Genomic DNA, 27365 nt, shown 5'->3' with positions numbered 1-27365 from the left:
TATTTTCCGTTTCTTGCCTTTTCAGTCATTAGAAATGAAATTAACTGCCAGGTCAGATGTTTAAGCATTGCCTCACTTGCAAGAATTTGCTTCAGAGATGAATTAGCTGTGTAGTTTAATGCTTTTGTTGGGCTGTCAGGCAAGATTGAAGTGAGGAATGATCGTGGCAGTTTCTGGTGAATAATTTGATTTCCCTTCCAATGGCTCCGTTGTTCCTGTACATTTTAACTTTTAAATAGTCAGTGGAGAAAATGTGAAACATTTTATACTCGAAACAATGTCCAGAGTCCAAGGTCAAAAAAAAACTTAAGGCACGTTTAAAAAATTGCTCTGATACTGCTAATTTGTTCTTTGATTTTATTGCTTATCGGGTGAGTGATTTCAAGGGAAACCATTTGCAGCCAAGCTTAAAATGCTTGCAGCAATACACATGCAAGTCTGATGGAGGGAGACTAGGGATAAGATGAATCTGTATGGCTGGACTGGCACTGTTGCAAGTTTGCTGGGTACTGGGGCAGCGGCTTTCTTAAACTGCTGTAGTTTATTTGGTGTAGGGACATGACAGTTTTGTTAAGAAGAGCAGTTCCTGGATTTTGGTCATAAGATATAGGAACAGAAGTAAGCCGCTTGGCACGTCCAGTCTCCTCCACGATTCCGTGAGATCATTGCTGATCTAATGATCCTTAACATTACTTTCCTACTTTATCTCAATAACCCTTGATTTCCTTGCGGATCAAAAATCTTTCAGACAGCTTTGACTGCATTTAACAATCCAGCCTCTACAGCCTTTATCATAAAGAATTCACAAATTGACTATCATCTGAGAGAGGAAATTCTTCTTCATCTGTCTTAAATGATTGAACTCCTTTTATGAGATTAATCTTTGCACATTTCTTACCCTGCAGCACAGTAAGAAGGCCAAGTCAGGTATCAGTTTTTGGTTCACATTTAGTTTGCTAAATGTTTAGCAGAAATACCAAATCAAAACAATGCACGTACTAAATGTCTGAAATGAGAGCAAAACTGCTTGCAATACACTCATCTGACAGCACCAACAGAGAGAGAAACAAAGATGGGGTAGGAATTCAGACAATAGATTGTCACCATGAAATAACTCTCTACATAGATGCTGCCAGAATCTCCTGAGTATTTCCAGAATTTTCTGTTTTTATGCCTGTATACAGTGCAGTATTTGACTAATGATTTGAGTTTGAATTAGAAACTTTGGAAACTGAAGTTTCATTCCAACATCACCCTCTGCTGGACATTCGGCTGCCTTGTCCTGATATGTTGTTACAAGGTGCATAAAAAGAACAGACACCTAGAGAGTCATGTCATATTGTTTGAACTATACATGCCTTTTCATGTTGCTTTTAAGGCCAGTGCAAATTGTTGCTTTCATGATTAGCAATGCTGGCAGCAAAATTTGTTTTAAAATACTTTTGCATTTGGATCAATTCTAATTATAGATGTTTGTTTCTTTATATCCTAGAGGTAGATTTTTAGCATGGTTGGACATCTGATCCATTTGAACTTGATCACTGTGGTAACTTTACAAAGACAACATTTAAGTTATTTTAGCATGAGAATTTGTCTTCTATTATTAAGCTTTGCCACTGCTACCATATTCTTTTTTTTAATAAGAGTCTGTCACTTGCGTTACCTGTGGCAACATTTATAAAATGTAGACGAGCGCTCTAAGGGTTAGAATTACAACCATTGTTCCTACAGGGAGTTAAATCTTCCTCCACTTCTCTTACACACCCCGCCCCCAACGACTACCCCCCTGCTGACAACTCCTGCCCGACAACTCGCCCCACACATACCCCACTCCTCCCCCCACATCCCCCTTATCTTCCCCAGCCCCCCTCTACTCCTCGCCCTTCTACTCCTCCCTCGAGCTCACCTCTCCTCCTCCCCACCATCTCCTCCTCCTCCCCACCATCTCCTCCTCCTCCCCACCATCTCCTCCTCCTCCCCACCATCTCCTCCTCCTCCCCACCATCTCCTCCTCCTCCCCACCATCTCCTCCTCCTCCCCACCATCTCCTCCTCCTCCCCACCATCTCCTCCTCCTCCCCACCATCTCCTCCTCCTCCCCACCATCTCCTCCTCCTCCCCACCATCTCCTCCTCCTCCCCACCATCTCCTCCTCCTCCCCACCATCTCCTCCTCCTCCCCACCATCTCCTCCTCCTCCCCACCATCTCCTCCTCCTCCCCACCATCTCCTCCTCCTCCCCACCATCTCCTCCTCCTCCCCACCATCTCCTCCTCCTCCCCACCATCTCCTCCTCCTCCCCACCATCTCCTCCTCCTCCCCACCATCTCCTCCTCCTCCCCACCATCTCCTCCTCCTCCTCCCCACCATCTCCTCCTCCTCCTCCCCACCATCTCCTCCTCCTCCTCCCCACCATCTCCTCCTCCTCCTCCCCACCATCTCCTCCTCCTCCCCACCATCTCCTCCTCCTCCCCACCATCTCCTCCTCCTCCCCACCATCTCCTCCTCCTCCCCACCATCTCCTCCTCCTCCCCACCATCTCCTCCTCCTCCCCACCATCTCCTCCTCCTCCCCACCATCTCCTCCTCCTCCCCACCATCTCCTCCTCCTCCCCACCATCTCCTCCTCCTCCCCACCATCTCCTCCTCCTCCCCACCATCTCCTCCTCCTCCCCACCATCTCCTCCTCCTCCCCACCATCTCCTCCTCCTCCCCACCATCTCCTCCTCCTCCCCACCATCTCCTCCTCCTCCCCACCATCTCCTCCTCCTCCCCACCATCTCCTCCTCCTCCCCACCATCTCCTCCTCCTCCCCACCATCTCCTCCTCCTCCCCACCATCTCCTCCTCCTCCCCACCATCTCCTCCTCCTCCCCACCATCTCCTCCTCCTCCCCACCATCTCCTCCTCCTCCCCACCATCTCCTCCTCCTCCCCACCATCTCCTCCTCCTCCCCACCATCTCCTCCTCCTCCCCACCATCTCCTCCTCCTCCCCACCATCTCCTCCTCCTCCCCACCATCTCCTCCTCCTCCCCACCATCTCTCCCTCTCCCCCTCGTAGCAGTTGGTGATGCTGTGGAGTCTCCACCAGTAAAAGTGTTTAACAGGGCTTAAATTTACATAGGGAGTTCCATTATGAATGTTATTAAAGTGACAAGTTGAAAAGAAGTGCAGAGAGAACATTTGCATCATGTTGCTGGGTAGTCTGTGTGTTGTAAATGTTAAATTGACAACAAGTATAATTTGAAGGTGAGAATGTGTAAGAAAAGGAGTGAGAAATTGATTGGTCTGGACTAAGGGAATAAAATGAAGTTTGAAGTAATTTGTTCCTTTTGTGCACAATTATTTTAAAATTATTTATGGTTTTTTAAATATACTTGCTGCAATTTGAGAAGCCAGTGAATAGAATTGAATTAAATATTTTTCTCCAGAACGGGAAAAGAGTTAATGGGGAATAAATGCTGCAAAAATAATAGGAAAATGAGTGCAGAAAATATTTTTTTGTAGTGTACACAGACAGTGAGCTGACTATTCCAAGCAGTGGCATCGCATTTGGATCCTTTTTCAAATTATCCTGCCCTGAGGTCTGTGTTTCTGGCTTGAACATTCAATTTGGCATCCTGAGGAATGCAGTGCATGCCTATTCCGGCAGCCTTCTAGCACAGCACAGGATCAGTGCTGGAGGCCTTACTGCATTTCATTTTTATAACAGTAACTAGCATATTCTGGATCTTGAAAGCATTTTCAAAAGATAAATGTGTGCGATAAGTGGGTGGAGGAGGAAACGGCTACCAGTTGGATGGGGTAGTTCAGGGTGGGGTCAAGTGTCGGAGTTGATGGGGTAAATTGCAATAACATAGCATCTAGCATCAAAAGCTATGCAAGTGACAGATTTTTTAATACAAAATTTTTATTAAACTTTTCTTTCTTCACAAAACTATCTTAAGAAAATTAATTGCAACACCAGCAAATGTTATTCTACATACATATAACAACAAAAAGAAAAGAAACAACATCAACAGCAATACAGCCAAAATGCTACTATACCCATGTGCAAAATAGACAAATCAGTAAAGGTAGTTAATGAATAAATAAACAATACAGCTCAGCACAAGAACATCAAATACACTAAATCAGAATGCCATGTCTACGCGAAAGCCCTAGTTAAAATGGCAGATAAATCTGCATCTAAGCAGTCCACAAAGGGCTGCCATATCCTGTAAAAACATTTTCTGTTTTCCGGTGCACCATATTTGTGAAAAAGCCTTAACCAACCCGACAGGCCTGGGGTGGGGGATGGTGGGTTCAGAAACCCAACACATTAAAGCATTTTTCCTAGCACAAAAACTGAGGATATTAAAACGTTTTTTTCCCGTAAGCATCCAAAGAGGGTATATTGGGTAGGCCCAGGAGGAGCGATATAGGATCCATCTTCACCTCAGCCTCAATACCTTCTCAATAACCCCTGCCATAGAACTCTAATGCGTACAGAGCCTGTGGCAAGACCATAAACAATGAGTGAGAGTACCCATGTTTATCTTACACTTTGGACATAATGGGGATGCTCCCACCTTAATGCAAGTGGCAGATTGAATTGGACTCAGCTATTCATGCCAAAAAGAACCTGGAAATTTAAACTAGTAATATCTTTCTTTGGAAAAAGCGGTATTGGCCTCTCATACACAACTGTGCTGCTGCTTCTGCACTCTTCACACCTACAAAGGAAAAAAATGACAGATGTCTAGGATCTTTGTACCTTTATCTTAAAAATGTGGTATTTTCTTGCTGTTCTGATTTCCATCAGTTCATGTCCTTATCATCTTTGTAGGATCGTGTTACATTTCGACGAATAATTGTGAAAAACAATGCGAAAAAGAGGAGGACATACGAAACTTTCATTGAATCAGTACCACTGCTGAAATCCCTGGAGGTACAGTTGTTTCTTTTCACTTTACCAAACTTTTTCAAATTCTTTGGCTGTCATCTATCAGCAAAGTATCAGAATTCCTCATGAAATGAACCATCCTTTCCTCCTGTCAGAAACAAAATGGGCTGTATGGGGGGGTGGTTCAGGGAGGTTAGTTTTTTATTTGCCTTGTTTGGGAAAAAGATCATTATGCTCTCCAAATCTCTGTTTTGTGATGCTTCGCCTGACAGTCCAGAAGATTAGTGTGCCTTAGCAAGTGGCTTACTTGACCATCAGATGTATCTGATGAAAGATTGCATTTATCTTTTATGTTCAGAGCAAACTGAGCTGCCCTCTGTTACCTACAGTGTTAATCTATGGCAGCTGTTCAGGTGTGTGTGGCTGGCACTTGAGTTCCCCCAATTTTGCAAGAACTGTATTATTCAATGCCTCATTTAGTATTTCTAAGAAACTTTCTATTATTCACACACACTAGTAATATCTATTTTGCATCAAAGTGCCATTAGCACTCCTTTTTGTCTTATGCTTTGGGTGCCCTCATCTGTTCCATTTGCTCCTCATCCCCCTTTGTCAACAGCATAAAAACTTAAAACATTAACTCTGCTTCTTTCTCCAGAAATGCTGCCAGACTTGCTAAGTTTCTCCAATGCTTTTTCTTTGCCTTGTTTACTATCTGTTTGTGTATGTACTAAATAGAGTCATGGAGAATGGAAACAGACCCTTTGGACCAACTAGTCTGTGCTGACCATGTTCCCAAATTAAGCGAGCCCCATTTGCCTGAGTTTAGTCCATATCCCTCCAAACCTTTCCTATTTAAGTACTTATTCAAATGTCTTTTAAATATTGTAATTGTACCTACATCTACCAATTCCTCAGGCATTTTATTCGGCACACAAACCACTGTGTAAAAATGTTGCCCCTTATGTCCTTTTTAAAATATTCTCCTCTTGCCTTGAAAATATGTCCCCTAGTTTTGAACTCCTCCACCCAAGGGAAATGGCCCTTGCTACGCACCTTATCTATGCCCCTCATGATTTTATAAACCTCTATAAGTCACTCCTTAATCTCCTAACTCCAGTGAAAAAAGTCCCAGCCTATTTTTAGAATGCAAACTTTGACTGTTCGGAGATTTGTTCTGCTCCTAGTGGTTCAGATGATGAAAAGAAAAGCATTAGATTCTTGGAAGTTTTTTTCTGCAAATGATAATAAATACTCTTTTAGATAAGAATTGTTGAGGGATATGGTAAAAGGCAGACATATGGAGTTTGATCACAGATCAGTTATCCCATTGAATGACAGAACAGGCTCGAGTTGAATAACTTATTCTGTTTCTATGCTTCTGCTACGAAGTTGGAAGCATGTATGGTAATTTAAAATAGAAAGTGCTTTTCTGAATTTAAAGTCCAGCCACAGATGCCAGCTAAAGGTCGGGCTGTTCCAAATGTAACAATTGGCTGCTAAATGGATACCTGAGTTTTGGTGGTGGTTTTGACAAGAATTTGAATCTAACCATTTAAATTATGCCCAGGATACCAGAAACCAATGGAATTTGAGTTTTATTGTCTTGACACCTGGAAACCAATCAAATGATAAGAATTTAAAGTGTCTAATTTTGAAAATTAGAGAAAGAGCAAGTGCCATCAAACAACAGACAATTGCTGTAGAGCCAGAGAGCTATCTGCCCATCTAACATCTTGCTCTGAAAGAAATTAGAAAGCACCTCTCTATCAAAGGTACCTTCTTCATGTAAAACATTTTTGCAGAAAAAAGAGAGAAGACGATCCAGGGAGATCAGATGGAAGACAGACTGTGTGGTCTTGAGATTAAATTACTATAATATTTAGTAACTGTGGTATTGGAACAGCATTTTTAGAGTTGGAGTCTCATTGTAAGTAGTTAAGAAAAGGGGAACTTAAATTTGTGCATAGTTTTGTTTCATGTTCACTATTACAGTGAGAAAAATGAATTTTTTCTTTAAATAGTAGAAATTAGAATTTCTCTGTCACTCACACATTTTAACAGATTACGAGCTGAGGCAACTTTCCTGGGTATTTGATTTTAATTAACAGATGGGTTCGACCTTTGCTTCGTAACATTGGACATGGTATTTTAATCTACCCTGATTACATTCCAATAATACTCAAGTCATTTGTTTTCCGTTTAAGAAAAAAATGTTATTTACCTTCAATTTTACTGACATTATTTGTAATAATTATTTTGTTTCAGATTTCAGAAAGAATGAAGATTGTTGATGTAATAGAAGTGAGGACATATCAGGACAATGAACTTATCATTGCACAGGTAAGTTGTTGTTTTACCTGTAATTTTAGTTTTATTATATATAAAGTGAATATATGTGAATGTTGGCTGTCTGAAATATAAACAGAAAATGTTGGAAATGGCTAGCACATCTGGGAGCATCTGTGAAGGTAGAAACAGGAGTTGCTATTTTAGATCACTAAACTTCCATCAGAGTAGAAAAAGGTTTTCTTTTCAGATGACAGCTATTCATCATTCCACACTCATCACTTCCAGGCATGTCATTTGGTTTTTTACTTGTCCCTGGGCCATGCTGATTGGCCTTACATAACCAGTCCTTTTCTTGTATATTCTGTTCTAACTTCTACCATATCACGGTCCGTTTCCTTTTTTTTTCCACACTTCAACCTCTCATGAGCTTAAAGTTTTCTTGTTCTGAATAAAAATCCTTAGCTCGAAATGCAGTTTCTGTCTACACAGATGCTTCTAGACCTGCTGAGTATTTCCAGCATTTTCTATTTAATTACGCATTCAGGTTGCAGCATGTCTGAGATTTCTTTTAAACAACTTAAATAAGTAACTTCCAAACTCCAGATTTGTTGTTTTAGTCTCAGCCTGTTTTCTCTTTTTTGACAAGTTGTTGATTTCTAGAACAGTAAGACAGGCAAAAACCTTGTACTTTCTTATTCCATTATGATCAGATGAGAAAGGGTAACCCAGCTCCACTCGTTACAACATTCCTAGTCAATCGCAACAAAGATTTTGAAATTATTTTTAATGCATACAAGTGCATACGAAATTAAAAGGAGATAATGCTCAGTGCAAGGAAAATGCAAATGAATATATAGTTAATAGTCCTTGGGATAATGTATAAGGTTATAATCTGCAATCATAGTTGGTTAGTTGATTTCTTGGACTGTCAGCAGAAGCAGATATTGCAGTTATCCTCTAAGTTTCCAATTTCCTGATGTTTCTTTCCAGTCAGTGTTGCCACTGTCTCCTTTACTTTAGATAGTAAGAACTGCCTTCAGCCTATACCAAGTTCTGCAGTGTATAATCCTATCTCCTCTGTTCTACAAATAAAGCCGCTTGAAGTAAATCTGGTGTGTATTCTCTGTCTGCCGTAGTAATGTTTTAAGCATTGATAATTGTAAATGAGGTTCCATTTCGAACATGTGAATGTTCTCATAATCGTGTGGATCAATTCGGAATTGAGTGGAGATGTTCAGCAAAGTGAACCCTCTGTTTAGTCTTTCAAGCACCTTTTCCATGACTCCAAGGATTGCTGGTTTGATTTAACTGCCTTGAGTAAAATGTTATATTTAGCTTGAACTGGTTTTGTTTGTCGCTGTCATGAAAACTGGACAACCCTGGGTGGATCAGGTGCTGCCTGTGCTCATTTTAAATCAATGTTTTCATTCCTCTTTTAAACTCGTTTCAGTCCATGGAAAGCACAAGTATCAAATTGGCCGATTGAATGCAACGATCAATGTTGTGACAGTACAAACAGCCATTCTTCTTATGTGAGTGAGTGAAGGCTGTTGACATGTAAGGGGCATCACGAGAATGAGTCCTCGTCTCATGGCCCTGTGTGAACAATTCTAGTAGCTGATTATTTGATAGTAATTTGGTGTAGCAACTCCAGCTCTTTTTTTACCCCTGATCCTTTATTCAGGATTGCCAAAATTAATTATATAGCCTAGCTGAGATCAGCTCTGGACGACACATCAGACCTGGAATCTTCCCATCTCGTACAATAGGAAGTGGGACTGGACATATTAGGTGCATTGGTAGTTATCTTCAAAATTCTACAGAGACTGGTACAGTGCCTACAGATTGGAGTATGACAAACGTAATCCCACTATTTAAAAAGAGAGAGAGAGAGAGAATAACAGACCAGTGTAACAGCTATTTAGAAAGCATTAACAGGATTGGAGAAACATGGCATGGGTTTATGAAAGGCAAATCTTGCTTAACAAATCAGCTGGAGTCCTTGGCCTCCCAAAAGCTTTCTGCAGCCTTGTTTTATCAGAAATTAGTGTCCAAGTGGTAGGTTGCCTTCATCTGTTCAGATGTCTTACTGCAGTTATACCGGGCTTTGGTGAGACCAGAGCTGGAGTATTGTGTGCAGTTTTACCTAAGAAAGGGTTTACTTACCATTTGAGAGAGTGCAGCACAGATTCACTAGACTGATTCTGGGGAATGGCAGGGCTGTCCTATGAGGAGAGACTGATTCATTAGAGCTTAGAAGGTTGAGCAAGAGACCTGATTGTAATTCTGACAGACCTGAAGAGCTTTGCACAGAAAATGGCTTCCACTATTTGCGGCTGAGAATTAGGACACAATCTCAGGGTAGGTAATTTTTAGATTAGCGAGTTTGGAGAAGATTTGTAGCTCAGGATGAGGTTCTGGATGTAAGTTTTTCCACTGAACTAGATGGTTTGTTTTCAGATGTTTCTTCACCATACTAGGTAACAGCACCAGTGAGCCTCCGGTGAAGCACTGGTGTTATGACCTGCTTTCTATTTGTGTTTAGGCTTGGATTGGTGATGCTCTGCTCCTGGTTTCGATGTATGTTTTTTAGCTGCATAATGCCTTACAAACTGCAGAGCTATTGGGACAAAACTCTGAAACTAAATCTTGAAGACTAATATAATTATGGAATGAGTAACTCAAAACTGAAACAGTTTTTCAATTTTGTATATTATTTGTTGCCAAGGATATGGGTGTGTCTGGTAGGGGGAACTGTTATCTATTTGTAAGAGGCTGGTGACAGAACTGAGTGGTTTGCTGTTAATGGACTTGAAAAATCAACCACATCAGTATGTAACTGGAGTTATACGTTGGCCAGACTAAAGTAGCAAGTTCTCTTCCCCAAAAGGCATTAGTGAACCACTTGGCTTAGCCCTGGAGATTTGGAAATCACAAGTACTTCAAAATGTAATAAGTAAATGATCAGATTTAAGTCCAAGATCAGTAGATTCTTGAATATGGAGGGAATGAAGGGAAATGGAATAGTCAAGGTCAAGTTGATGTTGAAAATTAGTCATGCTTGCATTGAGACTCAAATGGCCTGCTCACATTACTATTTCTTCTACGGGGAGAATGCGGGTAAGTGGAGTTGAAATGCTCATCAGCCATGATTGAATGGCGGAGTGGACCCGATGGGCCAAATGGCCTTACTTCCGCTCCTATGTCTTATGGTCTTATGGTCTTCTTTACATTCTCACCAGGTTCCAAAGATCCCAAATACCAAAAAAGTGGGATTCTGATGAGAAATTCATTAGCCTCCAAAACTTCTCTATTACAACTTTCTCTTGAGTGTTTAAATTATCAATGATGTTACAGCCAGCTGTAATTGTTCTTCCTAAATTTTAAACATGGTGTCCTAGATTCTGTAACCTAGTCCCTATTGTCTTATAGTCAGAACTGATCAGTATGATCCAACTCATAATGTCTAAAGTGTGAAATTCTTTATATCCATCATCGCTACTCAATGCACGTTGATTGTTTAACCGATGAGGGTTCATGATTGAGATTATCCAAATTGACTTTATGACCAACAAATGGGAAGTTTTTGTGCCCTTAAACTAAACTGGTGGGCTGCACGGTGGCACAGTGGTTAGCACTGCTGCCTCACAGCGCCTGAGACCGGGGTTCAATTCCCGCCTCAGGCGACTGACTGTGTGGAGTTTGCACGTTCTCCCCGTGTCTGCGTGGGTTTCCTCCGGGTGCTCCGGTTTCCTCCCACAGTCACAAAAGATGTGCAGGGTCAGGTGAATTGGCCATGCTAAATTGCCCGTAGTGTTGTGTAAGGGGTAAATGTAGGGGTATGGGTGGGTTTCGCTTCGGCGGGTCGGTGTGGACTTGTTGGGCCGAAGGGCCTGTTTCCACACTGTAATGTAATCTAATCTAATCTAATCTAATCTAATCCAAATGGTGTCAAAGTCTGATCCCCAAGTACATTGGAGCAGGAATAAATCATTCGGCTCCTCAAGTCTCAATTCCGTTTACCTGACTTTCTTGTATGTGATACCCTTGTCCAACAAAAATTATCAAAATCAACCTGGAAATTTTTAATTCAGTGCAGTGTCTGCTTGTGGGAGTGAATTCCAGATTTTTCCTTCTCGGTGGCCAATCTCCATTTTACATCATGCCTTCTTGTTCTGGGAGGTGAGGGGTATCTGAAACATTCAAGTACTTAATTCCCCTATGTATTTTATATGGATAAAAGAATTAGCAATGTTATTTGAAGAAAGTGAAATGTGTGCTTCTGCACATGTTAATTATTACAGCAGTCAAATGAATGCACATTTAAGTATTTGAGAAACCGCATAGTTTTAGATTAGATTAGATTAGATTACTTTTTTTTAGATTAGATTAGATTAGTGGGCGGCACGGTGGCACAGTGGTTAGCACTGCTGCCTCACAGCGCCAGAGACCTGGGTTCAACTCCCGCCTCAGGCGACTCTCTGTGTGGAGTTTGCACATTCTCCCCGTGTCTGCGTGGGTTTCCTCCGGGTGCTCTGGTTTCCTCCCACAATCCAAAAATGTGCAGGTTAGGTGAATTGGCCATGCTAAATTGCCCGTAGTGTTAGGTGAAGGGGTAAATGTAGGAGTATGGGTCTGGGTGGTATATGCTTTGGCGGGTCGGTGTGGACTTGTTGGGCCGAAGGGCCTGTTTCCACACTGTAAGTAATCTAATTGTAATCTAATCATAGTTTTACTACATGCACCGTAAGGTTGTGATTTAAAAGAAATCTCTGTTTTTACACAGGGTGACAAAGCAGACTGTTTCTTCATTGTAGAATCGGGTGAAGTGAAGATCATGATCAAGAGCAAGGTAAAATGCTTTGAGCACAGATGGATATCAAATGGTCGTATACAATAATTACAAAATACTGTAGTTGCTTGAAATACCCAGTGGGTTGGGCAGTGTAAGAGGCAAGAGAAAAGAGTTAACATTTCAGGTCAATGATCCTTCATCGTGAGAAAACATTAAAAATTAGACTATTTGAATGCAAATGTACAGTTGAGACAAAATAGGTGGGTCAGTAAGGAGTTAAGAATGAACTAATAGTGAGTAGTGTTTAAATAACAAACTGAGAATGCCAAAAATAGGTAACAATAAAGCAATTTAAAACAAGAGCATGACCAAAATCTGCTGACTGAGAAAGCTGGAGTAGTGGATGCAACCCAGAATTGTTGAACTCCACCTTGTGTCCAGAAAGCTGTAATGTGCTTAAACAAAAGCTGAGTTTCTGCTCCCCAAGCTTACCTTGAACTTCATTAAACACTTCCAGAAATAGAGACCAGAGTAGGATTGAGAACTAAAGTGGAAAGTAATCAGAAGCTTAGTTACGTTTGTGAACTGAGTGGAGATGTTCAGCAAATTGATCACTCTATTAGATTTAGACTCCCAGGTGTAGAAAAGAGCACATTGTGAGCAGTGCGTGTTACATACAAAATTTGTAAACGAATTGCTGATTCACCTTGGAGGACTATTTGGAGACCAGGACAATGGGAAGATTTGAGAGGAAAGAATAGATGTAGCATCTCTTTTGGTTGTGTAGGAAGGGAAATTAATGTTCGGAGGTGATAAAGGAGTGAATCAGGATCTTGGAGAGAATGGCCCCTTCAGAATGCTTATAGCAAGGAAGCTATGTGGTAGTACACTGAAGGTACTGGAAGTTGTGAAGTATTATTACTTGGAAGATTCATGGGTCAAGCAGATTCTGGGATGGAGGACCAATCTTGAGGGACAAGGGATGGTTATGGTTTCACACTCATGGTCTTCCTCATCTGGAAATCTTCATCTGGTCAAAAGAAGCATCCTATTAGAAACACTGGGGAAGGTGGAGCCATCACTTTGGTGTAACAGACTGAAAAGTTAGAGAAGGGAATAGAGTCCTTATAGCCAGAGAGTGATGAGAAGCGTAATTGAGGAGCTGTACAAGTCGAGAGTTTATCCCTAATATTGGTTTAAATAAAAAGCTTATTTCCAGAAGTACAGATTAAAAAGCAAAAGAGAGACAGTTGTTGGAAATTGAACACATAATGGCATGAGGGGTGAAAATTAAAAGTAGCTTTAATTAAGTTGTTCAGATTGGAGCTAGAGCAGGAAGTAGGACTGATGTTTATAATCTATGTGCAAGAGAGGAGCAGATTTGAATATGGCTGGAACAAAAATATAGCTAATGCTATTCAGGTTTACAGTGGCATCCTTTATTTTGAGGAAATGAGCGGAGTTAAAAGATGAACTGTTCAATCAGGTGAAGAAGGGTGATGGTAGTTGCAGACTTGTTAGCCCAAGTTAAAAGCAATAAACTGAGCATAGAGGAAGTTGCATGCATTTCTGCAGCATGGCTCCAGGGTTTCCTCCCTGGGGCCAGAGTCAGGGATGTCACTGAACAGCTACAAGGCATTCTGAAGGGGAGAATGATAAGTCAGAGGTTGATGTACACATTGGTACAAATTACATAAAATGAGGGATGATGTCTTGCATCAAGAATTCAGGGAATTATATGTTTAATTAGTAAACTAGAAAGCAGAACCTCACAGGTTGTAATCTTTGGATTACTGCTTTGTCAAGTGCAAATGAATACGGATAAAGGAGAATAAGGCAGATGAAAATGTGACTCAAGAGTTGGTGAGCTGGAAGGGTTTTAAATTCCTAATCACTGGGACTGTTTCTGGGGAAGGTAGGACTTGTACAAGCATGACCAAGAGTGGGACCAACATCCTTGCTTGCAGGCTTGCGAGTGCTGTTGGGAGAAGTTTAAACTAGTTCAGCAGGGGAGGGGACACACTGTTAGTATACTCTGGGTACAGCATACTGTAGCTGAAAATGTGTCGCTGGAAAAGCGCAGCAGGTCAGGCAGCATCCAAGGAACAGGAGAATTGACGTTTCGGGCATGAGCCCTTCTTCATGAGCCCTTTTCCAGCAACACATTTTCAGCTCTGATCTCCAACATCTGCAGTCCTCACTTTCTCCTCTACAGCATACTGTAGTAAAGGAACCAAGATAAAAGAATTCAGCCATGTTGAGTTTCAAGGGTGCAAGATGAGGCTGGATAGCCTGTACTTTAATGTTAGGACTACTTTAGAAAAGACAGGTAAGTTATGGTCATGAATGACATGTGGGATTGCAATATTTATACCATCACAGATGTGATTGAATGAGGGGCAGGACTGGTAACTCAGTGTTCTGAGCTTAATTACACTTCACCAGTTCTCCCAGGTGAAAAGGGAAAGTGTAGAAGAAGGGGTGGTGTTGCATTATTAATTAAGGAGTCAGTTACTGCAGTAAGGAAGGACGATATCTTGGAAAGGTCTTCAAATGTGGCTTTGAGGGTGGAGCTTATGAATAAAAAGAGGCCAGTCACACAGCTGGGCGTGTATTTTGGCCCCAAACAGTCAGCTGGCAATAGTGGAGTAGATATGTAGACAATTCACTGAGGTATGTTAAAATTACAGGGTAACTATATTAGGGGATTTCAACTTGCCCAACATTAATTATGATAGTCATAGTCTAAGGGGTTTAGAGCAGGCAGATTTCTTGAGACATTTTGAAGAGAGCCATTTGTGTCAACACATAGTCATAGAGGTACAGCATAGAAACAGACCCTTTGGTCCAACCCGTCCATGCCGACCAGATATCTCAACCCAATCTAGTCCCACCTGCCAGCACATAGCCCACATCCCTCCAAACCCTTCCTATTCATATACCCACTCAAATGCTTCTTAAATGTTGCAATTGTACCAGCCTCCACCACTTCCTCTGGCAACTCATTCCATACACTCATCACCTTCTGCATAAAAAAGTTGCCCCTTGTGTCTCTTTTATATCTTTCCCCTCACACCCGAAACCTATGCCCTCTAGTTCTGGACTCCCTGAACCCAGGAAAAAGACTTTATCTATTTATCCTATCCATGCCCCTCATAATTTTGTAAACCTTTTATAAAGTCATCCCTCAGCCTCCGACTCTCCAGGGAAAACAACCCTAGCCTGTTCAGCCTCGCCCGATAGCACAAATCCTCCAACCCTGGCAACATCCTTGTAAATCTTTTCTGAACCCTTTCAAGTTTCACAGCATCTTTTCGATAGGAAGGAGACCAGAATTGCACGCAATATTCCAACAGTGGCCTAACCAATGTCCTGTACACCTGCAACTTGACCTCCCAACTCCTGTATTCCATACTCTGACCAATAAAGGAAAGCATACCAAACGCCTCCTTCACTATCCTATCTATCTGCACTCCAATGTCCCTTTGTTCAGCAACACTCCCTAGGACCTTACCTTTAAGTGTATAAGCCCTGCTAAGATTTGCTTTGTCAAAATGCAGCACCTCACATCTGAATTAAACTCCACCTGCTACTCCTCAGCCCATTGGCCCATCTGGTCGAGATCCTGTTGTAATCTGAGGTAACCCTCTTTGCTGTCCACTACACCTCCAATTTTGGTGTTATTTGCAAACTTACTAACTGTACCTCTTATGCTCGCATCCAAATCATTTATGTAAATGACAAAAAGTAGAGGACCCAGTACTGATCCTTGAGTCACTCCACTTGTCACAGGCCTCCAGTCTGAAAAACAACCCTCCACCACCACCCTTCTACCCGTTGAGCCAGTTCTGTATCCAAATGGCTAGTTCTCCCTGTATTCTATGAGATCTAACCTTGCTAACCAGTCTCCCATGGGGATCCTTGTCGAACGCCTTACTGAAGTCCATATAGATCACATCTACTGCTCTGCCCTCATCAATCCTCTTTGTTACTTCAAAAAAATCAATCATGTTTGTGAGACATGATTCCCCACGCACAAAGCCATGTTGACTATCCCGAATCAGTCCTTGCCTTTCCAAATACATGTACATCCTGTCCCTCAGGATTCCCTCCAACAGATTGCCCACCACCGATGACAGGCTCACTGGTCTATAGTTCCCTTCTTAAACAGTGACACCACGTTAGCCAATTTCCAGTCTTCTGGCACCTCACCTGTGACTATCGATGATACAAATATCTCAGCAAGAGGCCCAGCAATCACTTCGCTAGCTTCCCACGGAGTTCTAAGGTACACCTGATCATGTCCTGGGGATTTATCCACCTTTACCCATTTCAAGTCATCCAGCACTTCCTCCTCTGTAATCTGAACATTTTTCAAGATGTCACCATCTATTTGCCTACAGTCTATATCTTCCATATCCTTTTCCACAGTAAATACTGATGCAAAATACTCGTTTAGTATCTCCCTCGTTTTCTGTGGCTCCACACAAAGGCTGCCTTGCTGATCTTTGAGAGGCCCTATTCTCTCCCTAGTTCCCTTTGGTCCTTAATATATTTGTAAAAACCCTTTGGATTCTGCTTAATTCCATTTGTCAAAGCTATCTCATGTCCCCTTTTTTTGCCCTCCTGACTTCCCTCTTAAGTATATTCCTTCTGCCTTTATATTCTTCTTATGATTCACTCGATCTATCCTGTCTATACCTTACATATACTTTTTTCTTTTTCTTAACCAAACCCTCAATTTCTTTAGTTATCCAGCATTCCCTATATCTACCAGCCTTTCCTTTCACCCTGACAGGAATGTACTTACTCTGGATTCTCGTTATCCCAGTTCTGAAGGTTTCCCATTTTCCAGCCGTCCCTTTACATGTGAACATCTGTCCCCGATCAGCTTTTGAAAGTTCTTGCCTAATGCCGTCAAAATTGGCCTTTCTCCAATTTAGAACTTCAACTTTTAGATCTGGTCTATCCTTTTCCATCACTATTTTAAATCTAATAGAATTATGGTCACTGGCCCCAAAGTGCTCCCCCACTGACACCTCAGTCACCTGCCCTGCCTTATTTCAGGTCAAGTTTTGCACCTTCTCTAGTAGGTACATCGACATACTGAATCAGAAAATTGTCTTGTACACACTTAACAAATTCCTCTCCGTCTAAACCCTTAACACTATGGCAGTCCCAGTCGATGTTTGGAAAGTTAAAATCCCCTACCATCATCACCCTATTATTCTTACAGATAGCTGAGATCTCCTTACAAATTTGTTTCTCAATTTCCCTCTGACTATTAGGAGGTCTATATTACAATCCCAATAAGGTGATCATCCCTTTCTTATTTCTCAGTTCCACCCAAATAACTTCCCTGGATGTATTTCTGGGAATATCCACCCTCAGCACAGCTGTTAATGCTATCCCTTATCAAAAACACCACTCCCCCTCCTCTCTCTCCTCCCTTTCTACCCTTCCTGTAGCATTTGTATCCTGGAACATTAAGCTGCCAGTCCTGCCCATCCCTGAGCCATGTTTCTGTAATTGCTATGATATCCCAGTCCCTTGTTCCTAACCATGCTCTGAGTTCATCTGCCTTCCCTGTTCGGCCCCTTGCATTGAAATAAATGCAGTTTAATTTATTAGTCCTACCTTGTCCCTGTCTGCCTTGACTGTTTGACTCACTTCTGTTCTCAACTGCACCAGTCTCAGATTGATCACTTTCCTCACTATCTCCCTTGGTCCCACACCTCCACCTTACTAGTTTAAATCCTCTCAAGCAGCTCTAGCAAATCTCCCTGCCAATGTATTAGTCCCTTTCCAATTTAGGTACAATCTGTCCTTTTTATACAGGTCACTTCTGCCCAAAAAAGAGATTCCAATGATCCAAAAATATGAACCCTTCTCCCATACACCAGCTCCTCAGCCATGCATTCATCTGCTCTGTCCTTCTATTCATGCCCTCACTAGCTCGTAGCACCGAAAGCACATAAGACATGTGCTCGTAGCGCACAAAATGTTCAACAAGAAATGGCACAGTTTTGGCCCAAATTCTGAGGAACAAAGCTGGACAAATGTTTGAGATGGCAGTGTGGAAGCATTTTAATGATAGTGACCAAACCACAATATGCTTTTAAGTTTGTTACAGAAAAGGAAAAAGATGGTCTGCAAGAAAGCATTTTAGATCTGGGGAAGGCAGATTTTATGAAAATAAGGTAGGATCTGGATAAAGTGCACTGGGAACAGCTGCATGCAGGGAAGATTGACAGCAGAATGGGGGTGGGGTTGTTTAAAAAGGAAATAGGGAGATCTCAGATCTAACCTGTTTCCTTGACGGTGAGATTCAGGAGCAACGAACCAGAGAACCCCAGATGTCTGGAAATATTCAGTACTAGATAACAAGGCAAAAAGACAATCTTTTTAGTAGGTACAAAGGGAATTAATCAACAAATGCCTGAGTAGGGTACAGAGTGAGCAGGAGAGCAAGAGAATAATCCAGGAAAAGTGTAGGGTCCATGAGGGACCATCTGTGCACGGAGCTAGAGATCATTGGCAGGGTATTAAAGGAGTGCTTCACATCTGCCTTCATTGGGAGAAGGACAATGTCCTTTGGGGAAAAAGCAGATTGACATAGGGAGTAACGAACTATTAGTGGTTTTGGCTAGCTTAAAAGTGGATGAATCCCCAGGTCCAGAGGAGTTCTGTCCCAAGCTGCTGTTGGAGATGAGGGAGAAAATCTTAAATTTTTAATTCCTCTCTGACCACAGGGGGGTGCCAGAGGACTAGAAGACAATGAATGGGCTTCCACTTTTCAAGAAGGATGGTCGAGATAAATAAGAGAATTACAGACCAGTGAGTCTTCTATTAGGGCTGTTGGAGAAAATTCTGAAAAATCTCTCACTTATTTCAAATGAATTTCATTTGCCACTGATCAGCCCATCTGACCAGCCCATCTATATCCTCCTGTAATCTAAGTCTATTTTCACCACTATGTACCACATCAGTAATGTTCGCATCATCCATGAACTATGATCAATCCTCCTCCATTCAAGTTTAAATCATTTATATAGGCCACACACCTGAGCACTAACATTAATCCCTGTGGAACCCCACTGGATACAAGGTTTCCAGTCACAAAACGCCCTCCATTATCACATTCTACTTACTGCCGCTTGCCAATTGTTCATCCAATTAGTTAATTTTTCATGGATCCCATGCATTCTTTCTTTTGCTATCAGGCTCCCATGCAGCACCTCATCAGAAGCTTTGCTGAAGTCCAAGTAAACTACATCAAATACATTGCCCTTATCGATAAACCTGGTCTCCTCTTTGAAAAATTCAATCAACTTGGTTAGGCATGACCTCCCCTTAACAAAACCAGGCTGACTGTTCTTGATTAATCATTGCCTCTCCAAGTGCAAATTAATTCTGTGGCTTCAAGTTTCTTCCAATAATTTACTCACCACTGAAGTTAGACTGACTTCCCTGAAGTTTCCCGATTTATCCCAGCCACCCTTTTGTATAATGGTACAACATTGACTGTCCTACAATCCTCTGGCACCTCTCCTGTCGTACCACAGTGGCTGAGCTCCAGTCCTCTGGCACCTCTCCTGTAGTACCACAGTGGCTGAGTTCCAGTCCTCTAGCACCTCTCCTGTGGTACCACATTGGCTGAGATCCAGTTCTCTGGTACCTCCTCTGTGGCTGGAAAATTGTTGCCAGTGTTCCTGCTATTTTCTCCCTTGTGTCACTCAACAACTGGGAGATAGAGTTGTAGTAGAGATTGATTCAATCTTGAAACTAGCAATACCTTAAGGTCTTTGAAGAGAAAAAGGATATTTTAGATGCAGGAGGTGTTAGTCGAGATGGATGTAGATTCTTAGCCCATTAAAGGTGGTACTTCTGCTTCTGGATTCTCGGAAACTGTTATTCAGGAGGTTTTGTAATTGACAGCAACAATATGTCAGCCTGTTGGCATAAGTAGATGTACTGCATCTGAAGGAGGAAGGCAGGTTAAATCTTTATGATGAACTATGTGTAAAATGTTGATGTATGGCCACATGTGAAATGTTGACCTGACTTCTTTTTGAATGTTTCTGCAAAAGCATTACAAGTTTCTGCATTTTTTCCTGTTCATTGTAGCCATACTTGCTCATTCATTATGAATGTAACTTCCTGCTTTATTACAGCAATCAAAATGCATTGACAAACTTGAATCAACTACCCAAAGCAAAAGCAATCATTTTTTTCAAATTATTTAATAATTGTAGTTTCCATGTACAGAGGAGTCTCGATTATCTGAAGGACACGGGCAAGGAGTATGTTGTTCGGTTAATTGAATTTCTGGTAATCGAATGCCTGATAACAGTTTCGCCGAGCATCAGGATCTTGCAATCTTGCTGGATAATCCGACATATAATCGAATGCCTGATAAATTGTGGTTCCTCTGTATAGTTTCCAGAAATTCCGATTATGCTCTTAAAATTTGACAATAGATTGAATTTTGATTTAGGTTTCTGAATATATAAACTTCAACTTCACAGACCTAATTGAAGGAAGCAGAGTGGGTGCAGAAATAGGAAATGATATGGAGTAAAATTTGGGTATATGCACTCCAAGGCTGAACTTTTGAGTGCATTTTTTTTTCAGATAACCTTTTGTATAGTATTCAACTGATCTGAAGACAACTGATTGTGTTTATTTCTCTATTACCTAATGTACTGAATCTCAAGACATTGGTGAGTCAACAGGATAAGACTGAAGTAGAGATTGCCAGGTGTACCAAGGGGCAGTATTTTGGAGAGCTAGCATTGGTTACCAACAAACCCAGAGCAGCTTCAGCGTATGCTGTCGGAGAAGTCAAGTGCTTAGGCAAGTATTTTTTATCTTGTTCAAAACAAAACTTATAAAATAAACAGTGGAATGAGAATTGTTAAAGAGTCATAATTGGATCATTTCAAACACTTGCATCCAAATCTAGTAATGTTGTAGACTCTTATCCCAACCCACAGACTTCACTTCAGGTAATCTATTGTATAGAGTAAACATTAGAAATATGGGCAGAAGTAGACAATATGGCTACTCAAGCTTGTTCTGCCATTCAGTTTGACTGTCTGCCTTAAATTTGCTTCCCCATTTGCTGTATCTCTTGACTTTGAGAAAAAAATCATGTGTCTGTCCCAAGAACAAATATACATGATGAAGCGTTCACAATCCTTTGGGGTAATGAATTCCAAAGTTTTGCAATCATATGAAGAAAGAAATTTCTTCTCAATCCTAAATAATTGACCCGTACCCTGAGTCTATGCCCTCATGTTCTTCATTCCCAGAGAAGAAAATCAACCTCCCATTATCGACCCTGACAAAGGCCTTCCTTGCCTTTGAATGTTTCACTGAGATCATATTCCATTCTCCTAGCTCCACAAAGTGTATCCTCAATTCACTCAGTCTTTTGCCATTGGACAACCCTCATTTGAAGAATTAATCTATTGCACCCTTGCTGAACTGCCTGCAAATATATCCTTCTTACAAATGCACATATTATTCTGGATGTCTTCTAATCAAAATCATACAAATGGCAGCAAGACTTTTTTTTCTTATACTGCAATTTCCTTGCAACATGGCTCTATGAATCTATATTCTGGCATGTCACTGGCCTCTTAATTGTTTTCTGTATCTGCATGTTAAATTCAGTGGAGAATGGGTGAAAATGCATTAAATGTAATATAGGACCATGATTTAGGTTACTGTGACATGTTGCATACTCTGAAGTAAACATGACACTTGAGAAAGCAAATTCATCTGATGATTCACTTCAAGGAGCTCTAGTGAGCTTAAGAGAAACGCACTATATTTTTGTGGAATCTTATGTCGTCTCTAGTTTTCATTTGTTCAGCAGACTCGTGCAAAATATTTTGTTAACTCAAAACAGTGAGCTTATCAAGTTTTTTTAAAACAATTTCTTTTGTCTTCTCTCTTCAGTGATGGATATTCAAGCGTTTGAAAGATTGTTAGGCCCTTGCATGGACATCATGAAGAGAAATATAGTGAATTATGAAGAACAGCTTGTCTCCTTGTTTGGCACTAGTTTGGACTTGGAGAATCCTGGTATATAGGCACATTGTCATCCAGTGTCTTCTCACATTGATGAAAACAAAGTGAAAATTATCCACACACAATTAAAACCCCCCCTGAAAAAAAAAAGCAGAGTGTGGGCAAAGCAGCATTTTCTGGCTCTTTGCATCCCATGGGGTAGCTACCATGTAATGATGAAATACATTACAGGCCAGACAGGGATGGGAAAATAAGTGGCATATGTTTGTTTCTGTTTTGTTATCTGCCTTCTTGAATTTAAAAGCATTTATTCTGTATCTTGATTTTTCTTTCAAAACCAGATAAAATGTTGATTTAGGAATTATCAAACTGAACAACAAAGACAAATACTAAATGTAACTTTTGATAAGATGAAATTGATGAAATTCAGTGTTTCTTTGTTACTTATGAATAGGTGGCCAGTTATTACCAAAAAAGCTTAAAAAAAATGATTGTAAAGTTTGATTGCTTCTGTGGTTTCACCACTGAGTGTTACATTAAACAGTATCTGGGATAGGTTTTAATGTTTCATATAAAGCTTTAAAGATCCCTGAATTGTGTTAAGACCACAAAAGCTGTTTTTCAAATCAAGGGGTTTCAAAAATGCAAGTTGTGTATCCATCATGGGAACTCAGGATGATTCAGGTCTTAAGTATGACATCATTCAGAGGACTTGATGATCTTCAAGAACAACAAAGGTGGCAAAATGCTCAATTTGCAGAATTAGAGCAGTACAACTGGAAAAGCAAGTCTCTAGTTTGTTGCTCCTGCTAATCACACAGATGCGTTCAAAAAGCAGTGTTATTCCTGTCTGTCGTGTTTTTTTGTAAAACCTTGTCAGGTGATACACGGTTTCCATTTGCTGTAACTCTTCTCACCCACCAGCCACCCACACTTTTTTTTTGTTGAGGTTCTTCAGCAGTTTTGGGTTGAACTGTGTTGCTTTTAACAAAAGGGCCTTCTCAAGCACAGTGGTTACCTGCTATAACCTTGTGCATGTTCCTTGTGACTGCCATAGCTAGCAGTTTGCACTATTAGACAATTTCTACAAAGTGAAAAAAATTGTTTTTGATCTATTTTGTTATTAATATTTGAGTTGTGTTTTTCTTTCCCCTTCAATGTTTCTTTGTGGGCATATCAGGCGGAAGGAGATTCAGTTCACCGGACCGATATTCTGGAATTGGCATGATTAAGTGTTATGCAGGACTCATCTCTGAAAAGTTTCCTTCCTTGTCTTTTTTTTTGTGTAGTGCAAGCCACTTCTTGACCTGTTTGCACTCTTCAGGGAAATGTTGAGCCGACTAGTTGAGGCTAGCATTGAGATGTTATATTTCTAACTTGGAGCTCAGTCTAACGTTCAAAAGCCATGGCATGATGAGCTGTAATTAGGAAACGCTGTTGAGGAATTTAATGTGTGACCAGATCCATTAACAGTCGTGCGCCACAGAACAGGAGTACCTGCAGTCATTGAATCATGAAAATAGTTATTGCTTAATGGAAGTTTTTTTTAAGTTAATATGGTGTAACAAGCTACGTAAAGTGAGTGCCGCCACTATTTTATTCAGGATCACATGATTTATTTAAAATTCATTTGAATAAGTTACTAGATCCTAAAGTTTAGAAAAAATGATTTAAGGTTACTTTTTTAAATGTTGTGTGTATTTTTTCCACAAACCTGTTCACCCTACAATAAATCCTGAAATATTGTCATATGTTTCTCTTAACCAAGCACAGACTTGTTAGACTCAGAAATGTTGGTAAATAAGCAGAAATCTGCTGTGAAAATTTACCAAACTCTTTTGTTTCTTGGAATCCTAATTACATGGTAAACGCTTGGCTTGACTCACTGTTCCTGGGTGTAACTCTCTGTTCTGTGTTGAATCAATTCATCTGCACCTGCTTGCTGCTGAAGATCATTAGCAAGAGCTCAGCATCCCTGGATTACACCTCTTCGTCGCTAACCAGCTAAGAATTGGACATTCATGCGCTTGACTGTGTAATGTCTCCTGTTGGCATTGATAGCTGAGGCTGGTGCATGATGAATTGCCTCATCCTGTAGGGGAGCTGATGCCTGTAAAACCAGACCCTGTCAGGGATTTGGTATCTTCGGATGAGGAGCAGGAGAAAGCAGACAGAACATGGATGAAAATTAAAAGTTCTTTTGATTTTGAAAAAGCTTGCTTTAGTAATTCATTTTCACTTTTGTGCAAATTTGTATTCTCATCATTTCGTTTAGGTGTACACCTGCTGCATTTACTTATGAACTTAACTGGGGGCTGACAATGTGACCCTGATGGAGCAGATCCAGCATATGATGCTGGGTCAGGCCTGATTGTGAAGTGCTAGATGTGATGGATAATGTAAGGTCACGTAACTAGCTCTGGATTTTTCTACAAAACAGCATGTTGTACATGCTGCATTGGGAGAGTACATGCTGCATTGGGAGAGTACATGCTGCATTGGGAGATTTCTGACACTGGCAACTCTTAGCCATAGCGGTGTTGAAGATATCATTGTTCCTCGAGAGAGAGGGAAGTACAAACTAGTCAGTTCCAGCGTCAAAGTGTTTTATTAAGGCCATAGTCTGCTAGTCAGGTTGGACGTCCTAAGAGGAATAAATTAAAGACTGACTAAATGTAGAGCAGCTTTTGAAGCACTCCAACTACATTGTGAATAAGTCTCTGAAATAAAATTTGGGGCTGTAATAAGCATTGTGTCTGTTTGTGTGTGTGTGTGCGCGCACAGATGGCAAATGCCAAACGCGTATGATTACAGTATTTTGCCCTCTTGACCAGTAGTATAATATCAGAGAACTTACGGTGCTTGATGTATCATTTTCTTCTTGTACTGTTCCACTCAACCTTTGATCCACTGTTCTACTTTTGATTTCTTGGGTTTTGGCATTTTATTGAAAACAGCACTTCCATCTACCATTGATATATGGACCATTTTTTGAGAGTTTTGTGCTTTACTTTACTTCAAGCTTTTTTTTTGCATGGTTCAAGGCTATTCTTCCGTAATTTTTGCTACTTAATGTGATACAAAATTAACATTCAGCCTGGCATTCTGACTTTGAAAAGAACACAGATGCTGCCAGTTCTGTTGGTGGTAAGCAATGTATTTTGCATTGAAGGGACTAGCTCGTTAAAATTTATGAGCACCAAATGATGTAATGACAGATATTCCAATAGCATTCTGGAGGTAGAGGAGGAAAAGCAAACTATTTTGACCTTTTGAAATTCACTTTGAAATAGAAGCTAGTTTTTCATTGGCTTCGAATCATCTTGTTTATTTCTGTGAAATTCTTCAGACATGACCTTTTAAATATTCTGAGGGCTGCCTCACCCACTTTTTTTTTGTCATGTTTTGTTGTTCTGATTCTTTGTCAAATTTTCAAAAACACTGCAAACACTGCTGTACTTCACTTAAGCAAGCCCGAACAATGAGCTCATAGCCTGATGGTCTGTGGAACTCATCCCAGCAGAGCCCAATATTGTCATTATCCAATTGTTCACATGTACCCTGACAAAAATTATTGCTGCTGAACAACAGCAGATTAGGTGGAATCACATTTTCTTTTTAATTTACACTATCTAGGCCAGTGATAGCAAGTCAAGTTGTAGCATTGCAGCTGAGAACTTCCATATACTTTATTATTCTGGCTCACTGAAAACGCAGCAAACAAATTTCACTCGAGTACCTGCAGCATTTTAAAGAACTAGTGTTACAGTTCTTTGTGCATCAGACAGGGGCTTTTCTAAATGACTGGGAATAACCATTGTATTATATACTGAATCATATAAGCGCATTTCTGCTGATTTTGCAAACAGTCACTTGGTCTCATGACCAAAGCCTACAAAACTGATGTGAAACTGCAGAAATGAGTGAAAAAAATAGTTCATGTAAAGTAAAAGTAGGTATTTGTCTACCTGAATACCAAGATCCCTCTGTTCTACTTCACTACCATGTAGTTTGTATTTCTTTTTCCTTTTCTTATTAACTAAAATACATTTATTCATAATTTCTCAAAGTTGACCATCTTCAAAAGTTGGCCCCTTTACTTTTGTGCATCCTTTTTTAACCAAAATGCTTGGCTGGTTTGTGTCAGTAAATGTTAGTTTCTTTTGTCACTTGCATGGATCAGGTTAGTAAGTGTAGCAGTATTAATAATTGGAGCAATATTAACATTGTTCCCTGTAGAACTCAACTAATCACTCCTTGATGACATCTCTGTCCATATAACTACATTCCACTTAATTTCATGTCCTGTTGTTTTTTTGCTAAAAGTCATTTATCAGATAGCTGGATGGTTAGTTTGCAATGCAGAGTGATGCCAACAGCGTAGATTCAATTCCTGCACTGGCTGAGGTTGCCATGAGGAATTATCCTTCTCAATCTCTTCCCGTCGCATGAGACATGACGTTCCTCAGATTAAACCACCGATTAGTACTCCATCTCTTCCTCCTGAAAGAGCAGCCTTATGGTCTGGTAAGACTATTATTACTTTGCTTTTATGAGAACTTACCAAATGCTTTTATGAAACCCAAAGTGCTCAATAAGCAGTGTGTTCTTCATCTTCAATTTAATCATTCTCTAAATTTGGAAAAGCATTTATCTGTCTATTTTAGGCAGCATTATTGACTGGCCCTGATCAATGTTTATGAAAGTTTAGTCATTTTAAACCATACTTTAGATGTGGCTACATTACATTAATATTCATCTTGAAAGGCATTGTTTGTGCAAATGCTCTAAAGTTGAATAAATCACACCAGAAGAATAACAGTCAGTTTGTTAATTTTTTGAAAATCCTAACATGGTTTTACTAAGACTATTCAAACCCTGGGTTTTGCTGCTGCGTTTTATAGCTGCTGCCTTAATTGTTGACCTTTGTGACTTGACTGTTATCATTCTTGGGTTATTAAAGATTTTCTAGAGAGAGATCTTTCTTTAGTGGGAAGGGGATAAAAAGAATTTCTGATCAATTTCAGTATTTTTATACTGATCTCATTCTACATATAAAGAACAAATAAACTAGCTGTTTCATTTCATGAGTGGAACTTTTGATGATTAGACTTGACTGATAACGGAGGAGTTTTTGTGTTTGACATGTATGAACTGTTAATGCACTTTTGAAGCGCAGACATAGGCCATTTTGCCCCAAAGCCTGTTCCTTCTGTTCAAATATGTCACTGCTGATCTGAAACACATCAAATCAGGCAGCCTCTCCGAAAGAAGACAGATCAATAATTTGGAGGGATACTGTTCACTGGAATAGTCCCATGGAAAGGACTACGCTGAATCGTTTTAGACTCTGACTGG

The 27365-nt window shown here is 40.6% G+C and overlaps 1 protein-coding gene across 2 annotated transcripts in view; it reads left to right on the top strand.

Annotated features, from left to right (window-relative positions):
- The window catches only part of prkar2aa (protein kinase, cAMP-dependent, regulatory, type II, alpha A), a 207328-nt gene extending 182573 nt beyond the window's left edge, over positions 1 to 24755 (top strand). Inside the window, exons 7-11 of one of the 2 annotated variants that reach the window (XM_043707638.2) lie at positions 4826 to 4927; positions 7151 to 7225; positions 11961 to 12026; positions 20705 to 20825; positions 21936 to 24755. In XM_043707638.2, the coding sequence (XP_043563573.1) occupies positions 4826 to 4927; positions 7151 to 7225; positions 11961 to 12026; positions 20705 to 20825; positions 21936 to 22069 (498 nt within the window). In that variant the 3' untranslated portion in view covers positions 22070 to 24755. Of the gene's footprint in view, positions 1 to 4825; positions 4928 to 7150; positions 7226 to 11960; positions 12027 to 20686; positions 20826 to 21935 lie in introns of both variants that reach the window. The other variant, XM_043707640.2, reaches the window with a different exon arrangement.
- The last annotated feature ends 2610 nt before the right edge of the window (positions 24756 to 27365 follow it).

The sequence above is a fragment of the Chiloscyllium plagiosum genome, unplaced genomic scaffold (assembly GCF_037043375.1).
Source record: "Chiloscyllium plagiosum isolate Xiang-an unplaced genomic scaffold, Cpla_swu_hap1 HiC_scaffold_14, whole genome shotgun sequence".
NCBI lineage: Eukaryota > Metazoa > Chordata > Chondrichthyes > Orectolobiformes > Hemiscylliidae > Chiloscyllium > Chiloscyllium plagiosum.
This window is presented reverse-complemented; position numbering and strand designations above follow the sequence as displayed.